The sequence below is a fragment of the Talpa occidentalis genome, unplaced genomic scaffold (genome assembly GCF_014898055.3).
Source record: "Talpa occidentalis isolate TD23 unplaced genomic scaffold, MPIMG_talOcc4v2.1, whole genome shotgun sequence".
Lineage (NCBI taxonomy): Eukaryota > Metazoa > Chordata > Mammalia > Eulipotyphla > Talpidae > Talpa > Talpa occidentalis.
Genome location: NW_026555331.1, coordinates 119,944,899 through 119,961,383, shown reverse-complemented (window position 1 = coordinate 119,961,383; position 16,485 = coordinate 119,944,899). Strand labels below are relative to the sequence as shown.

The following is a 16,485-nucleotide window of genomic DNA, read 5'->3' as shown; positions in this document are numbered from 1 at the left end:
TATTTTCATAGAATTGTCATTATTAAAGTGTACTACAAAAGAGTTAAGGGAACAATATTCAAACCTAGAGTGGGTTTCTGTGCTCATAAATGCTCTTCCTTTCTCAGAAATTAGCTGTAAATATGTCCATTATTCTTAGAAAATAAGCAAGTAAAATAAAAACTCCATCCCTATGAAACTAAACAAATTCTTATCATACAGCTAGTAATCATGCTCCTTTGTATTTACCCAAACGAATTGAAAACATATATATACACAAAATCCTACACACAGATGTTGATAATAGATTTATTCATAATTGCCAAAACCTAGAAGCAAGAAGATGTCTCTCAGTAGGTGAGTGGATAAACTGTTTGTGGATACAAAGTAATATTATTCACCACTAAAAAAGTTAGTAATAAGTACTGAAGTCAACTTACATTCACTTCCACAGCCAGTAGGTTTCATTAAACTCCTCTTTTCAAACATTTTTATCCAGCTTTCAGAATTTTTCTGTTGGTTAAAAGAAATTAAGAGATTTAGACATGTATTTTCTCCACATTGTGCAGGGCAGAAAAAATACTCAAAGGTAGGAATATAACCAGGGATTCCTATTTTATTTCATATTAGGTTTAATTTATCTTACTTATTTTGGAATTCAAGTACCAAGAACATATTTATTCACATTCTTCAGTTTGTGATACACTTTTATTTCATCAGTTCATGCAAATCTACTCTCTTGTTCGAATTATCCTTTTCAGGCACATTTCCCACTCCCATTCCCCTCTCCCTACATAAGCATTCCCCTCTCCCTCTAGTTTGTCTTCCATGGCTCCTTAATCTCTGTGAATTCTTACATTTTTACATGGTGTCTCTGTGTATGTGTGTGTATTTTAATTCTCATAAATGATATCATCTAGAGATCTTGCTGTTTGCTGTTCTTACTTCTGACAATATTTCAAATGGTACTTCTCTAAGTCATCTCCTCTTCTCTCCGACCCTTTAATCATAAAGGGTCCTTGATCCACTTCCTTTTCAGTCTAACCTATTCCTAGAGAGAGAGAGAGAGAGAGAGAGAGAGAGAGAGAGAGAGAGAGAGCATATGCATAAGGGAGGGTATAGATGTCTAGTATGTGTATACTACTAGGAGATATGTGTATATAGAAGTAATATACACACATATGATATATATCCCTATAACCCAGATTTCTCTCAAATTTTAGATTCTTGAAAATTGAATCGTGTCCCTCCAAAATTCCTATGTTGAAATCTAAACCCTAACACCTCAAAATATGACCTTATTTGGAAATAGAGTTGTTACAGATGCAATTAGTTAAGATGAGATCATTTGAGTGGGCCTTAATCCAATATAACTGATGCCTTATTAAAAGGGGAAATTTGGATGCAGACACATGCATACAGGAGGGCACCATGTGAACATGAAGACAGCCATGCACAAGCCAGGGAGTAAGGTCTGCAACATATCCTTCCCTCACAGTCTGCGGAGGGAACCAACACTGCTGACACCTTCATCTTGGACTTGTAGCCTCCAGAACTGTGAAACAAAAAAGTTCTGTTGCTTATGTGAATCAGATTGCAGTACTTTGTTACAGCAGACCCAGAAATTTTATATCTTATCCTTCTCTCTCTCACTCACTCCCACATGCAAGGTGTCAGGAAGTCCAGTTGACTATTCCTTCAGAATCTATCTGGGATGTGACTACTCCTCACCACATCCACAGATACCACCCCCATCCATGTCACCATCACCTCTTGCCTGGATTACTGTGATAGTCTAACTGATCTCCTTGTTTTCTACTCATGACTTCTATAAGCCTACTCTCAACACAACCGCTGGAGGGGAAGAAAAGAGCTGAGAAAACTAGGTGAAAGTTTTACTTTTCAGTTTTACCCACAAGTCAACAAGAAAAAAAAAGAAGAAAAGGCACAGTGTCCAGAAGTATTCAAATGTTTGTAATACTCACAATGATAATGATTTATCAGTAGTTCATGAATTGCTAAACCTCTTTGGGACCCATTAAACTTAAAAGTAGGCTGTGCAAACTGCAAACTGGAAGATTCTAAGGTCATGTAAGTCTCTCTAGACTACATAAATTCCAGTCTCCCCTTTTAGAGAGACAAAGATCATGGAAGGTCTTACTTGTTCACCCTTGAGGCTTGTGGTGGAGGTGGAGAAAGCCACAGAGGCATGTACAGAACGAATATACTAGTCAAATGGAATGAAGATTGCATAAGCAAAGCAAGAGGGAAAGTGATAGTCTCTCTTTTTTTCCTCTCTCTCTCAGCAGAAGGCAATAGGGTGGTGAAAGAAGCCCAGAACTGGTGCTATGAGACCTGGGATCCAGTTCTTGCTACACCACTAATCACTTGTGCATCCTAGATAGTTGGCTATTCTATCTCTGTTCCCTTATCTTTAGAAGAGTTAGGTTGGACTAGGTGATCTCTGAGATCTTGTTCAGATTTAGGATTTTATGCTTCTGTATGATAACTAAACAAGATAACAAAGGAGCAAGATTAGGGAAAAGGATTCATGTATTTTATTTTGGAAATGTTGAATTTGAGGTTCCTGTGATACATCTGGGTATCAATGGTAACTGCTTGAAAGTGGAAGTCAGTCCCCCGAGTAGAAGTGAGAGTGGAGATACAGATTTGGCAGTTTATCAATAAGAGGTAATTGGAACAATAAAAGGTTTGTGACCAGCTAAACCACTTGTGAATAAACAGATTATGTATCAAAATGAATTTGTAACAGTTAAATAAAAATTATAATTAATTTTTTTTTGTTTGATTCCATTTTCCTTTAGTCTATATTTTATTAGACAGCATTTGTTAGGTATTGACTATATACTAGGTGTTGACATAGTAATTTACATTTCTAATCTCATCTAATCTGTGCAAATAACTATATGAGGGTGGATATCATTTCCATTTCAAAGATGTGGAAACTGAACAATGCTGTGCTGGTAAATGTTTAACAGCTGACTTTCAGGGGTGTAGGAAAGCCTTGATTTGCAGTGGCTGCTGATTTCCATGGTATAAATCATCTCACCACGCTTATTTCAAGCTACAAATGAAAGGTCACTGAATAGGGAGTTGGGAAAGATATGTAGTAACCTTCATCATACAGATACAATAAACATAAATATCCTCAAGAACACAGACAATAATAACACATACTAACTAGGAAATGATGAGTTTGGGTATTCACTACTTGTTAATATAATTTATTTAATTTTAAGTTTACATGATTTAATTTTTAAACTACCTTGTGGTTAGCAACTTGGAGAGTTCTTAAAAATTTAACAATGTATACTTCTTACAAGCTAGTATTAAATAGCTCCACACACTACTAAAACTAATGCTAAGATAGGGTAAGTAACTTGTCGAAGGTCACACAGAAAATGTCTGGGATCAGGATCATAACCACTAGATTATCAGATTATCATTTGTAAAACTGAAATTGCTGTATATTGCAGATACTAAAAAAATACATGGATATATATGTATATGCACACACACACACACACACATATATATATATATATATATACAGTATTATTGCATTTTTCTATTTGAAAAAAAAATTATGTGGTCTTAAGCAACATCAGTAAAGAGTTCTGGTCCTAGAACACATGAGTCAGAAAAAGCATACTGCATTTTCTGCTTTTCTGGGTGAGTTCTTTTGCCTCAGTTTTCCTGTTAGTTAAAGGCATGCTTTGTGTCCTTTTTGAATTATTCTCTAACCCATGTTAGAAAAGAAATAAAATAATTCATGAAAATCATTCTGTTTCTTATAGATTGGACTCATGTAAATGCATATAGTTTGAATATAACTTTATGCTCTACATATTGAAAATAAAATTAAAGAAATACAATAAACACCTATAGTTTAGCAACCATAGTTTGAGGTAAACTGTTTGTAGACAAATTATATAAGGGTGTTTATTATATTAAGTACTAAAAAAAACATCTGGCAACAATTTTTAGATCTTGAAGCATCAGATGACAAAATGATGAATCTCAGGGGACTAAGATCATGTTTCCCACTCACGAAAAAAGATTTAAAAAAATTGTAATGTTTCCTGAAAAATCTTATTTATTTCAGGTTTTTTCTTCATTTCATGCCTTTGGAAGAGACTTAAACACAGAGTTTCATGAACTGTTCATGAAACAGTAAGGTCTTTGGATCTACTTAGGTCTTTGGATCTGGGTGAAGCAAGAAATGAATAGTAGCTGTTAAGTCACCAGATAGCTCAATAAATCTAGACAAACCAAGGAGCTCTGTGGATGCCTGTGTGGTACGAAGAAAGTATTAAAGATGTGATTCTCTTTGTTAAAAAAGAGATAAAGCTGTATTATAATACAAGGGATGCTCTAACTGAGGAAAAGAAGAAAATTGTGTACTCTAGACAAGGATGAGTTTCAGAAGGGTCTGCCTGCTTCTGCAGATCACAGTTCTGAGTCACTGTGAGATGAGGCCACAAAGCTGGCGTGCACGCCTGCCTTCCTGGCATCTGTGGCTTTACTAATCTGTGCTCTTGTTCCTCACACATGCTGGAAATTGAAACTGTTTTTTTCCTGTTTGGCTGAGTGTTTTAGACAAATGTGGCAATCTTTAACAAATTACCATATTGACATAGTCCCCTTTGGAATTACTAATTCTATTTACATTCTATAAATGATTTATGTAACAACTACACGGGCTATCAACAAATCTTTGTTGTACCATATTCTGGGTCAGGCACTGTGTTGTACTATAAAGGATACAACAGATAACATGCAGTCCATGTTCCTCAGTAAGATATCAGACATGAGAACAGCAACTAGCACACAAAGCAGATGATTAAAAATGCAAAGTAAGGGCTATTATCTTTTGTGCTCTGAGATGTAAGAGAAAGGAACAGCTCTACATGAGATGATCAGGGAGGGCTATCTGGGAGAAGTATACTAGGGAACTTAGCGAAGGTGAGGTATACCTAGTATACTTCACCTAATATACTAGGTAAAGATGGATAGCCATGAAGAATATATTTGCTAGCAGGAATAGGATCATCCAAAGAGAGAGACTGACAGGAGTTCAAAGGAGACAATAACTAGGTTTTTCCTCCTATTCTTAGAGAGAATACAATATTTAAAAGCCTGTCAAACCCAACCCTGGAAAGTGCTACTATTGAAGATGCTTGTGGTATACTTTAATAAAAAAGAGACTGTTCCATAATGTTTGAGGATAAATCTTTGTTTTTCTCTCCAACAATTCATTCTACTTGTTAGCCAGGCTGCTTTGAGGTCACCAAGAGGTCATGAGGATATATGGATATGATGGAAGTCATCACATTACCCATTAGTCATTGGTTACAATGCTGTCAGAATGAGAGAAACAGCTGGAAGTGGTACAGGCACACAATATAGGCCTCATCTACCTAAGATGGATATTTCTAGCTGTCATGGAGTCTGGTCCTATATCGCTCTCTTTTTGTGTGTTGTTCAGCTAAGTGATTCAGAGACGATGTTAGAAAGAAAGAGTGGGAAATGGAAGTTTGGTAAGATATTGTTCTAAGTTAAGTCTCTTCCTTCTTTTTACCACCATGAAGCAGTGAAGAGGGATCTAAAATGATCCTTGGTGCTCAGCACTTAGATCTTCATTTCATTTCACTGAGAGCTCATTTCCTTTGCAGACAGCTTTGTCCTGTCATACTAGAGGCTGAGCTAGTATGACAGCTGTGCATCACCCAGAGGAAGTTGGAGAGAACTTTCCTGTGATGACCAAAGTTTCTCTACTCCCATCAGCAGCAGTAGCTGTCTGCTGGGACTTCAGTACCACTGGCGTGGCCAACTTCCCCAACCTCCTAACCAATGTGAGCTTAACCAGCAAAGAGAAGAGTGGCAAGGCTCCAGCTGGTGTCTGTCAAAATTGAAGCCAAAATCAATTTGATTAAATAAAAAGAGATCAGACCCAGGCGATATAAGAATCCTACACAGATAATATACAGGTATCAGTTGTGATGAGACTTGGCATTTTAATATGCACAATATTTTGTGGGTTTTTTTTCCCTTAAAGTGCAATTTTTAATTTCAGACTTATATCTTCATTATTTCAGTGAATAGAAAGGACAACCAACAGTTGGTTAACCTAAAAGATTCTGTCAGGAATATTTGAGTCATAAAATATTAGCCAAGCACCTTTTTGGATATTATAGTATAAACTGTGTAGAGAACTAAGCATTTCATGCCAGGAGAAAACTAATAAGTTATTCTAAGAGGTTTACCCATCCCTCCAATCTGGATACTAATCTATTGGTTGATAGCACCAAGATGTTGGCAGCAGCACCAGAAATCACTCAGCTGTGGCTGTTTATTGCTATCATTTTTTTTTTCCATTGGAAAATTCTTGGAAATCCTGTCATGAAGTGTTTCCAAGACAGCCAAAAAAAAAAAAAAAAAGTTGTTTATTTAGGGGAAGACATTCTTGAAGAAACTTGTGTTTCTAGGGTAGTGATGTAGGGTCTGAGATAAAGGGGCGGAACTTAGAAGTGGTGACAAAAACAACAGTTTCCAGCCCTGTAGGTGTGCATCATCATGGGGGGAGTGGCCTCCCATCCTGGCTCTGTCAGTGACTGTGTGACTCAAGATTAATTGCTCATTCACTCAACACCTGTGGAACACCCACTCTATGTTTAACACCATGCCAGGTACTGGGGCTATATGGTTTGGAACAGAAATGGAACTTGTTCTTAAGTCACACAACCTTTCTGAATACCACTTACTTACATTTGCAATATGAGGAATGCAATGATCTCTCAAGATCCTCTACCTCTAGTTCTTTAATCCTAATTTCTCTGTGGGACCACAGTGCACCTTGAAGATCAGTAACATGAAATGTGGTACCCAACATTGTGCTAACCACTTTTCTATATATTATCTCATTTTGTTTCCTCAAGAATCTCCTATAATGGGTATTATTATGTCCATTTTATAGATGAAAAAACTCAGTCAGAAACACTGAATTGCCTTTTGCTGTGAGAAAAAGGCAGAGCCAAACTCAACCCCAGTTCTATTGACTCCAGTCTTCCCTCCTCTGTTTTCCAGACTTTTTATTTTTTATTTATATTTATATAAATATATATTTATATTTTATTTTTTATTTTTATTTATACAAGAACTGGGGTACAGGTCAGAGGCATGGGAGGGTGAGAGGATTCACCAGAGATAGAGTGGGGAGCAGAACAGGCAGATGGACTGAAATACACTGCTGAGGGGAGCAGCGGGCGAGATGGGAGAGGTCTGCCATGCTATGTGGGAATCTCCCTGGCAGGCCAGGATCAAACCCGTGCTACAGAAGCTACAGACAGCTTCACAGCATTGTGCTCAACCAGCTGCACCACAGGGAGACCCTGCTTTCCAGATTTTTAATGCTTATTCATCATCCCTGAACTCTTCTCTGAGAGTCCTTACAGAAAGTTTATTCAAGAATCCATGACAGTACAATTCAAAGTATTTCATTCTGCCTTATGGATCTTTCCCCAGCTTTCCCTCCCTCCTTAACTAAGCTTTTCTCATTCATCCCAAGGATGTACTTGCTATTTTATACAACCCAAGTGCTACTGTTGTTTTGCCTTTGCTTGTGCTTTACCTTCAACTTGAAACCATTTTCAATATTGTCTGTAGTCAAATTTTGTATTCTTTCTTAGACTTTATTTGTGTTACTACTAAATTTAATTAATTCAGACCCTAATAGTTGTCTAAGACAGTAAGGAGTTAAAACAGAGTAAAAGACCACCCCTTTAGGGAGAAATATAGCATGCACAGATAATAAGAACCATAATGGGCAAAAATAAAAAATTATGAGTCATTAGAACTTAGAAATCAGAGCCTCCCTGGTAGCCTAGGGGTTAAGTCTCAGCACTATTACCATCAAGGCCTGAGTTCGATCCCTGGCCAGGGAGCTGACCTCATGTAGTGTAACAGACCTGTCCTGTCTTGCCCACTGCTCCCTTTAGCAGTGTAGTTCAGTAAATTTGCTTGTTTTGCTCCCCACCCTGTCTCTGGTGAATCCTCTCACCCATACCCCCACCTCTAGCCTACACCTCAGTTCTTCTAGACAAAACAACAACAACAAAACAAAACTTGAGGAATCAATAGACATTGGTTTTATGGGAAAAAAAGAAGAGAAAGTCAGGCGGACGTATGAGGTCAGACAAAGAGCAGAGAGGTCCACTGAGTATTGGAGGAGTGAGATGTCTTTTTGGCTGCTAGGTTAGAGGAACTCTGGAAGCCAAAATGGAACAACTGAGCTGGATGTTATTATTGAACATTATTAATCAGAAGGAGTACTGGATTAAAAATTTGAACATCTGCATTCTTGGTCTATCAATTTGTAATCTGGGGATAATGAAAAAAAGGAACCTAAGCCTTCACTTCCTCATCTCCCTGAGGCTACTTCGATATGTAGAAGTCAGAGCTCCTTAAAATAGCCTGCCCTTCTACTGTTCTCACCTCCGACCATTTTTGGTACAATAATATGTGTGAGGAGTCGGTTGAGTTAGACCATATGTGACATGATATTAATCACACATACACTCTGAGAACTCTAATAATGCTGAAAAACATGATTTCTTACAAAGCCATACAAGTTAAAAAATTTAAGCTACACAATTTAAATAAAATTTACATACATGCATTAAAAATGGAATTCTCCCCCTACTAATGTAATAATTTAATTTTAAGGAACTCAAGTTCCTTAATTAAATATTTGTGATTGTAACTTTAAGGGCTTAGGGTTTCTGCTTTAAATTGACAATCAGGCAACAATGAGATTTAAAGGTTAATTTTTAGTTACGTCTGGTTCAGGCAGGTGGTGCCAGATAGGGTAGATGGTTCCAAAGATGCTGATCCAGATAAAAATGTGGATAGTCCCGCACAGGTGATCAGTCGTGACAAAGTAGGGAAGATCAAAAAGCAGCAACCATGAGTCTTAGGAAACATGAATGTCCATGTCTTCAAGTTAGCTGTAATAGTTTATGTATCAACTTGAATGGGTCATGGGTTGTTCAAGTGTTTGTTTAAACATTATTCTAGATTTGGCTGTGATGGTTTTTCTGAATGAGAGTAACATTTTAACTGGTTTAACAGTTAAACCAGTAGACTGATTAAAGCAGACTGCCTTCCCCAATGTGGGTGGGCCTCATCCAATCTGTTGAAGACCAGAATAGAACAAAAAAGCAGAATAAGGGAAAATTCACTTCCTCTTACTTTCTGACCACAAGCTAACACATCAGTAACCTCCTATCTTCAAATCTGCACTCAGATTGGAATACCACCAGCTTTCCTGGGTCTCCAGTTTACCAAATGAGAATCTTTTTTTCTTTTTTTTTGTGGGACCCTCGCTGGTGGCCGGGGATCGAACGGGCACTGCAGAGGCTGCAGGCAGCCTGGCAACCCAGCGCTCAACCGCTGCGCCACCAGGGGAGGCCCCCAAACGAGAATCTTAGAACTTCTCAGCCTCCATAATTGTGTGAGCCAGTTATGTCCATCCGTCCGTCTGTCCGTCCATCCATCCACCATCTGTGCTGGTTCTTTTTCTCTGGAGAACCTTGGCTAATACAGTAGCATTAGATTTGGATTAAAAAGTAAAGGATGAAGGCAGCCAATGTCTCTTTGGAGTAAAGTGATGAAAGGTCTTCCTTTTTAAGTGCAGTAATGCAAGCTAATGTTCTTAAGTGGCAGTATATTTTAACGACAAAGAGTTCAGACTCTAGAACCAGAATGCTTAGATTCCTATTCTGACTCCACTATCGATGAGTTAGATGACCTTGAACACATTACTTAACTGCTCTGGATCTCATTTTTTTTTTTCCACTTGTAAAAATAATACACCTGCCCAATAACAGGTTGTGAGAATTATATAGAACAATGTATAAAACCTGCCTGAAGGAGTTTACACAATAAGTATTACTTAAGTGATAGCTATTATAAACCCTCCTGGCCTCATTCAGTTCATCTAAGTCTCTCATAGAACATTTTGGGTTTTCTGAAAAGCAACTTTTCTTCTAGTCCATGATCAAAAGTAGAGGGAAAAGAAGGATTGCACAAATGTTTTTCTGAATTTTTACCAGGAAGTCTTTGAAATTATCTAACAAGAGATGTTACAAGAGATCTAACAAGAGATGTATTTAAGTCAATTATCACATAGTGGCTTACATCTTCAATAAGTTAGAAGAACTATGTTCTGGAGCATAAGTCTTTAGTAGCTGTCACTTCTAGCACACATTAAATTTCCCACATACGTGACTGGAAACCTGCTCTATGAGGAAGAGGACTGAATTCCCTTCTTCTTTCCTTTTTTCATTAATTTTCTGGCCATAAAAATTTTATGTTTATTAAATAAAATTTAAATACCCAGAAGTTATATAAAAGAAAACAAAAACCACCCATAATCCTAGCATTTGAAGATAACAATATTTTGAAATATGTATTTTTAGCTTTCTAGTTGCAAGAGACATATACACTTAAAAAAAAAAATGAAGACTGTAATATGTAATTCCAAATCCTGATTCTTTATACAATGGAATTAGATTGTAAACATTTTTCTATGTCATTTTGTACAGGTTGAAATCTTAATTTTAATGGGCAGTTTAGCAGTTTCTAATTCTCTTTTATTGTAATAAATCCTTCAATAAAACATCTACATAAAGAAATGCTATTTCCTTATGAAAACAATGTATTATGAGAACATAGTGAAACATCATATATGGAAAGTCCTTAGAACGATGCCCGTCACACAGAAAATGCTCAGTACCTTTAAGAAAGATGATGATAGATTTCTAGTGGGGGTATTAATGGATGAAAGAATGTAAATATTTTTAGGCATTAGATGCCTACTGCTCATTTGCTTTCCAGACAGGATGTCACAGCTTCCATTCCCAACCTGCGGTGAGGGAGAGGGTGTGCCCCCTATACCCTGACATCGCTGTTTTTCTCAATTCAGTTCAGTTTTCCTATTCAAGTGAAGAACGCCATTTTCCTTTTGTGGCATTGGGTTAACTGCCAATTTTAGTGATTGGTAGTATGGTGTGTCAGTTTTTCTATTTCTATAGATGCCTCAGGGGATGTTAGGAGAATCTTAAAAGTCTCAAGTGAATATTAGACTGAGGCCTCTGAGTTATAGAGTGGCATTATACTTTACCTCTGAGACACTGGAGTTCTGTCCGAACCCACAATTAAACCAGAGTCTAGGTACTACTCCTGGAAACTCCTTCCTATACTGTGAATGTGAGAGAAGCATTTGGAGCTCTTGTCTTAGGGGAGTAGAGTCAGATTTAAAAGCTCTAGGTTGCCAATATGTACACTATATGGGGTTCAATACTAAGGGCCAGGCAAAGACCCAGTCAATTAGACCCAGTCAATTAGACTGTCCAAGTCTTAAGAAAGAAATGCAAAAGAAATCAAAGAGCTGATATTTTCTCTCTGTCTGACATATTTTATGCTTCAACTTTGAAGTATTATAGCAAAATCATGAAGTACATTTGAGTATTACTAACTTACAGTTTAATTATATGTCATGCTAATGAATTCTCTCATCAGTTTAACCCATTTTTTACAATTCAGATTTCAGTCCAAGGCTTCAGGAACATTGCAAACAGCTGCACTGGAATTATGCATCTGACCATCAATGACATGCCAACCCTAACGGACAACTGTGTAAAAGTAGGTCATTGGGAAGTACATTTTCTTCTCAGTTTCATTAGATGGGCCGATTTTCTAGTGGTTTGAATTACTGAAAAATGTGCATAGACTTTTCATTTTAGAAGTTTTGTCACAGTAATAAAAAAATCATTAAAAATTTACACACTCACATTTGAACATTTGAATCCTTACCTTAAGCTGTTTCATAGTTAGGGTAGTTTGTTTCTAATATTATAGCCTAAACATAAACTTTAAATATATTTGTTTTATTCACTGAGGTCACATTAGTTTATGACACCGTATAGGTTTCAGTTGCGCAGTTTCTCACCTCAGCAACAGTATGTATAACTCCACACCCATCACCAAATGTCCAGACACCATCCATCACCAACCAAATTGGACCCCTTTACCCCCTCAGGTACCACCCACCATTCCACTGTCAGAGTCTAAGGGTTTGTTGATTTTCTTTGTTTCTGTAAGTTCCACAAATGAGTGAAATTATATAGTATTTCTCGTTCTCCGTCCGACTTATTTCACTTACGTGTAGTCCCTCAAGTTTCACACACATTGTTGTAAATGGCAAGATTTTATCCCTTTTTATGAATAGTACATAAGTATTAAGTTCTGTTCTACATGTCAGTTTTTTAAGACATCTTCTCATGTCTTTTAAGACATCTTCTCATGTCTTCCCATATGTTTGTAGCATCATTTAATCATAATTAAATGATGCATTACTCAAATGTAAGCATAGTAAAATATATTGGGGGAAAAAGGCCCCATTTTTTGAAATTTGAAAAACTGAATAGTTAATGTGTCTATTTTTGAAAATATTGAGAGAAAAGTTAACTTCATTTTTTTCTAAAATTTACTCTATATACTGTGGTTAATTTAATTGTGTGAGTTTTTTTCCCTAAAGGCTTTAGTTGAAAAGTGCCGTCGTATTACATCAGTAGTTTTCATTGGTGCACCACATATCTCCGACAGCGCTTTCAAAGCTCTTTCTGCTTGTAGCCTCAGAAAGATCCGATTTGAAGGTCTGTGATATGAAAAATGTAGTTCAGCATTTGTTTTACTTTTACTTTTGGGGCATAATAATTATTTGTCTTTTCTGTTTTTTTTCCCTTTAAATCAGGAAATAAAAGGATTACGGATGCATGTTTCAAATATATAGACAAGAATTATCCAAATATCAGTCACATTTATATGTCAGACTGCAAGAGGATAACAGATGTTAGCCTCAAGTCACTCTCACCTTTGAAGCAATTAACTGTGTTGAATTTGGCAAATTGTGTAAGGTAATGAATCATTCAGTCATATATTTAGGAAACTTGGATTATCTAGAAAGTGCCAGGCCCTCTCCTCCAGGAGTTCATTGGTTAGTAAACATGAAAATTATGAGTTCAATTGTTAATGTGGAAGGAAGTACAGAGTTCTGTGATCACCCAACCCAGATTGGTTAAATGGGGGGTACAGGGAGATTTTCAGGAAATGCTCAGAATATATGGAATCATAGGCCCTTCTAAGAGTAAATAAATTCATAGAAACATTTATGTGCAACCATACTGAGTGATGGTTCTGATAATAGTTAACATTTTCTGATTTGCTTATGAGGAACCAATTTTATTTAAGGGTTTCCTCTTGAGTACTAGTTAGATTTCTCCTTTGTGTGTATTTGCTGACAAATATTGAGTTCTTACTGAAATAAGCACATATACACACAGTGAGTATTTGTAAATGTACTGTGTATATATATGTGTGTGAAACAATCCTATCTGTAGTAATATATGAAATAAAATTGAATTACATTCTTATTTTTTACTCAGGTGCCTGTATGTTAAATAATTTAAGGATAAATGGAGAGGTTTTTCAGTTTCCAACAGTATAGTACATTTAAAAAAATGTGGACTCTTGTTGAAACATACTTTCAATATATTGCTGGGCCGACAAAGAGTAACAGACATTCAATATCCAATACCCTGTATTATCCTTAATGAACAGAGTGTCTGGGACAAATGTCAAGCAAACATAGCTTGTGTTAGCTGTTATAGTAGTTATAGCTGCTGCAAGCAAAACAGCTCATGCCAACACTGACATGTAGACAATCAGCTCTGTCAGGACTCAAAGTAGGCAAGCTGAACCTGCAACTTCTGCAATGCTGGATCTCTTCAACTGGGCCATAGCAGGTAGCACCCAGGCTCCTGGGAGAAGCTGGCCCAAAGCTTCTCTAAAGGAAAGCATCTCATATTGATATTTAGACTTCTAGGATTCTCATAGATTAAGATCAGATAAATAGGTGCTCACAATTAAAGGTTGTCAAATGTACAAAGATATGAGAGCTGATGAGAAACAGTCACCAAAAACAGCAAAATAAATTTGACCTTCAAGTAATTCAGACATTGAGATTATTAGGCATAGAATATCAAGTAACTATGTATGACATATTAGAAGAAATGAAAAATGGAACCAGAAGTATGGGCAGGCAAAAAATAAATGCAAATAAATTCAGATTTATTTGAAAAAATAACTTCTAGAAATAAAAAAATTGTAATATGGTTAATGAAACAAAGAAACTCAAATGATACACAAAATAAACTAGTGGTTGCCAGAAGCAGGGGGTGGTGGTGGTGGTGTGTGTGTGTCGGGGAGAGGGGAGGTTGGTGATGAGCAAAATGGATGAAGGTTTCAAAAGGGACAAACTTCTAGTTACAAAATATCTAAGTCCTGGAGATGCAATGTGCAGATAGTGACTAGAGTTAATAATACTGTGTTGTATATTTGAAAGTTGTTGAGAAGAAACAAAATTATAACTGTGTGGTGATGGATGTTAACTAGATTTATGGTGATCACTTTGCAATACATACAAATATTGAAACTTATATACCTGAAACTAAGAAAGTTACATATGAAATTATACCTTAGTAAAAAAAACAAACAAAACACTACTGAGTTTCTAATCAGCATATTAGAACAGAGGAGAGAATTAGAGCCAGCAGATAACTAAAGAAATGACTACAGAGTTAAAAAATCAAGACAAATATAAGAGTACATAATATATAGTGAAAAGAAAGAAGGCTTAGTATTAGTGTTTCAGATTGCATTTAAAACAATCATCTATAAAAGATATGTCTAAAGCAGTAAGTTTGAGAGTCAAAGAATATTTTTCTCAATCAGACATCATTCCTTTAAAAATTGGACCATGACAAAGATTTCTTAAAATAATTTCTGTGTGTGTGTAGAAGAACTGGGGGGTGTAGTCCAAAGGTGCGGGGGGGGGGGAAGGAAGTGAAAGGATTCCCCAGAGACAAAGTGGGGAGCAGAACAGGTGGATTTACTGAAATACACTGCTGAGGGGAGCAGCGGGCAAGACAGGAGAGGTCTGCTGCACCATATGTGGGCTAGCTCCCTGGCCAGGGATCAAACTCAGTCTTTAGCGGTGATAGCACTGAGACTTAACCCCTACCCCAACAGGGAGGCCCAACATGTACAAAGTTTTAAAGCAAGTTCTTACAACTTTCAAACTTTTGATACCAACAGACTATATTTTCTTACCACAAGGTAATTAATTTAGGGATCAGTAATGAAAAGGTAAGTAAAATATACATATATAACTTAAAAGTAAAATTCCAGGGCATCAGAATCACCCAAAGAGATGACTCAAACAACATATGCCCAAGTCCTACCCCCAGAATACTGCATCTGAATAATCAGGGATGGAACCCCAGTATGTATATTTTTCTAGTTAGTGAAAATATCCCTCAATACTTCAGGCCTGATGTTTGCCAATAGATAAATTAATTGGTTGAGTTTGCACTCCCTTCTCCCCTACCTGTCTCCATACACCATGGGGCCCTTAACTGCTTTTCTAGGTGCTGGCACAGTCCCCACTTCTATTACGGATGGAAAGTGGGTTGATGGGCATAGCAGGAACCCACTTACTGTGGCCCATTTAACTGAAACAGGATTGCTATCTGCCAATGCTTCTGAAGGAAAGGATCCATAGGTCACTTATTGGGTTTCTAGTGCAGTTAAATTGCCCTTGTATATAGTGGTTATTCCTCTAAAATTTTAGCAATAGCTTGGCTTTTAGTCTGGGTTCTCCCTCTCCTAAGTTTTGCAAGAGATTGCATCAGGGACCACTTAACTTGATCACATTTTAACCCAGAGTAAGAGATCTGAAAACCATCTGTCTTATTAATAATTGTAATAATTATGTCACCTAATGACATGAACAAATGGACAGGAATAGCATTTGTATTACTAGATCTCCCATTACTATCATTTATACTTTTTATATCACATTAAAAGCTGTATAATCAAATGCTGACAAAATATCATTATTTAGAATTTACCTTTCCAATTTGAAATGTATATGCATAGTAGCTATTATTTTATTATTATAAAAAAGTACATATAAAGTTTTTCTTACTCTTTCCTACAGAATTGGTGATATGGGACTAAGACAATTTCTGGATGGTCCTGTGAGTATAAGGATAAGAGAGCTAAACTTAAGTAACTGTGTCCACCTTGGTGATGCCTCTATTGTGAAACTAGCAGAACGGTATGATTAAACAATCATATTTCAAATCATATCAATAGTAATTGTGTATTTGCTAATCGGAGAGATCAGCAATAGACTGTCTTTTGGAAAACATCGGGGTTGCCCAGAAGCTTGTCCAATACTTAGTGAAACTGAATAAATGACATGGAGTCACAGATGAACTAATCTACTGATTATATTTGAGACAATTCTTATTAATTTTACCTTAGGGAAAGTTTTAGATGGAGTTATTCATTCATATAAAT

The 16,485-nt window shown here is 36.6% G+C and overlaps 1 protein-coding gene across 3 annotated transcripts in view; it reads left to right on the top strand.

The window, feature by feature from the left end:
• The window catches only part of FBXL13 (F-box and leucine rich repeat protein 13), a 141,057-nt gene that overhangs the window by 86,456 nt on the left and 38,116 nt on the right, over nucleotides 1-16,485 (top strand). For all 3 annotated transcript variants that reach the window (XM_054692510.1, XM_054692511.1, XM_037511106.2), the window contains 4 exons: nucleotides 11,605-11,703; nucleotides 12,599-12,716; nucleotides 12,815-12,977; nucleotides 16,121-16,240. In XM_054692510.1, coding sequence (XP_054548485.1) covers nucleotides 11,605-11,703; nucleotides 12,599-12,716; nucleotides 12,815-12,977; nucleotides 16,121-16,240 — 500 coding nt within the window. The remainder of the gene's footprint in view (nucleotides 1-11,604; nucleotides 11,704-12,598; nucleotides 12,717-12,814; nucleotides 12,978-16,120; nucleotides 16,241-16,485) is intronic.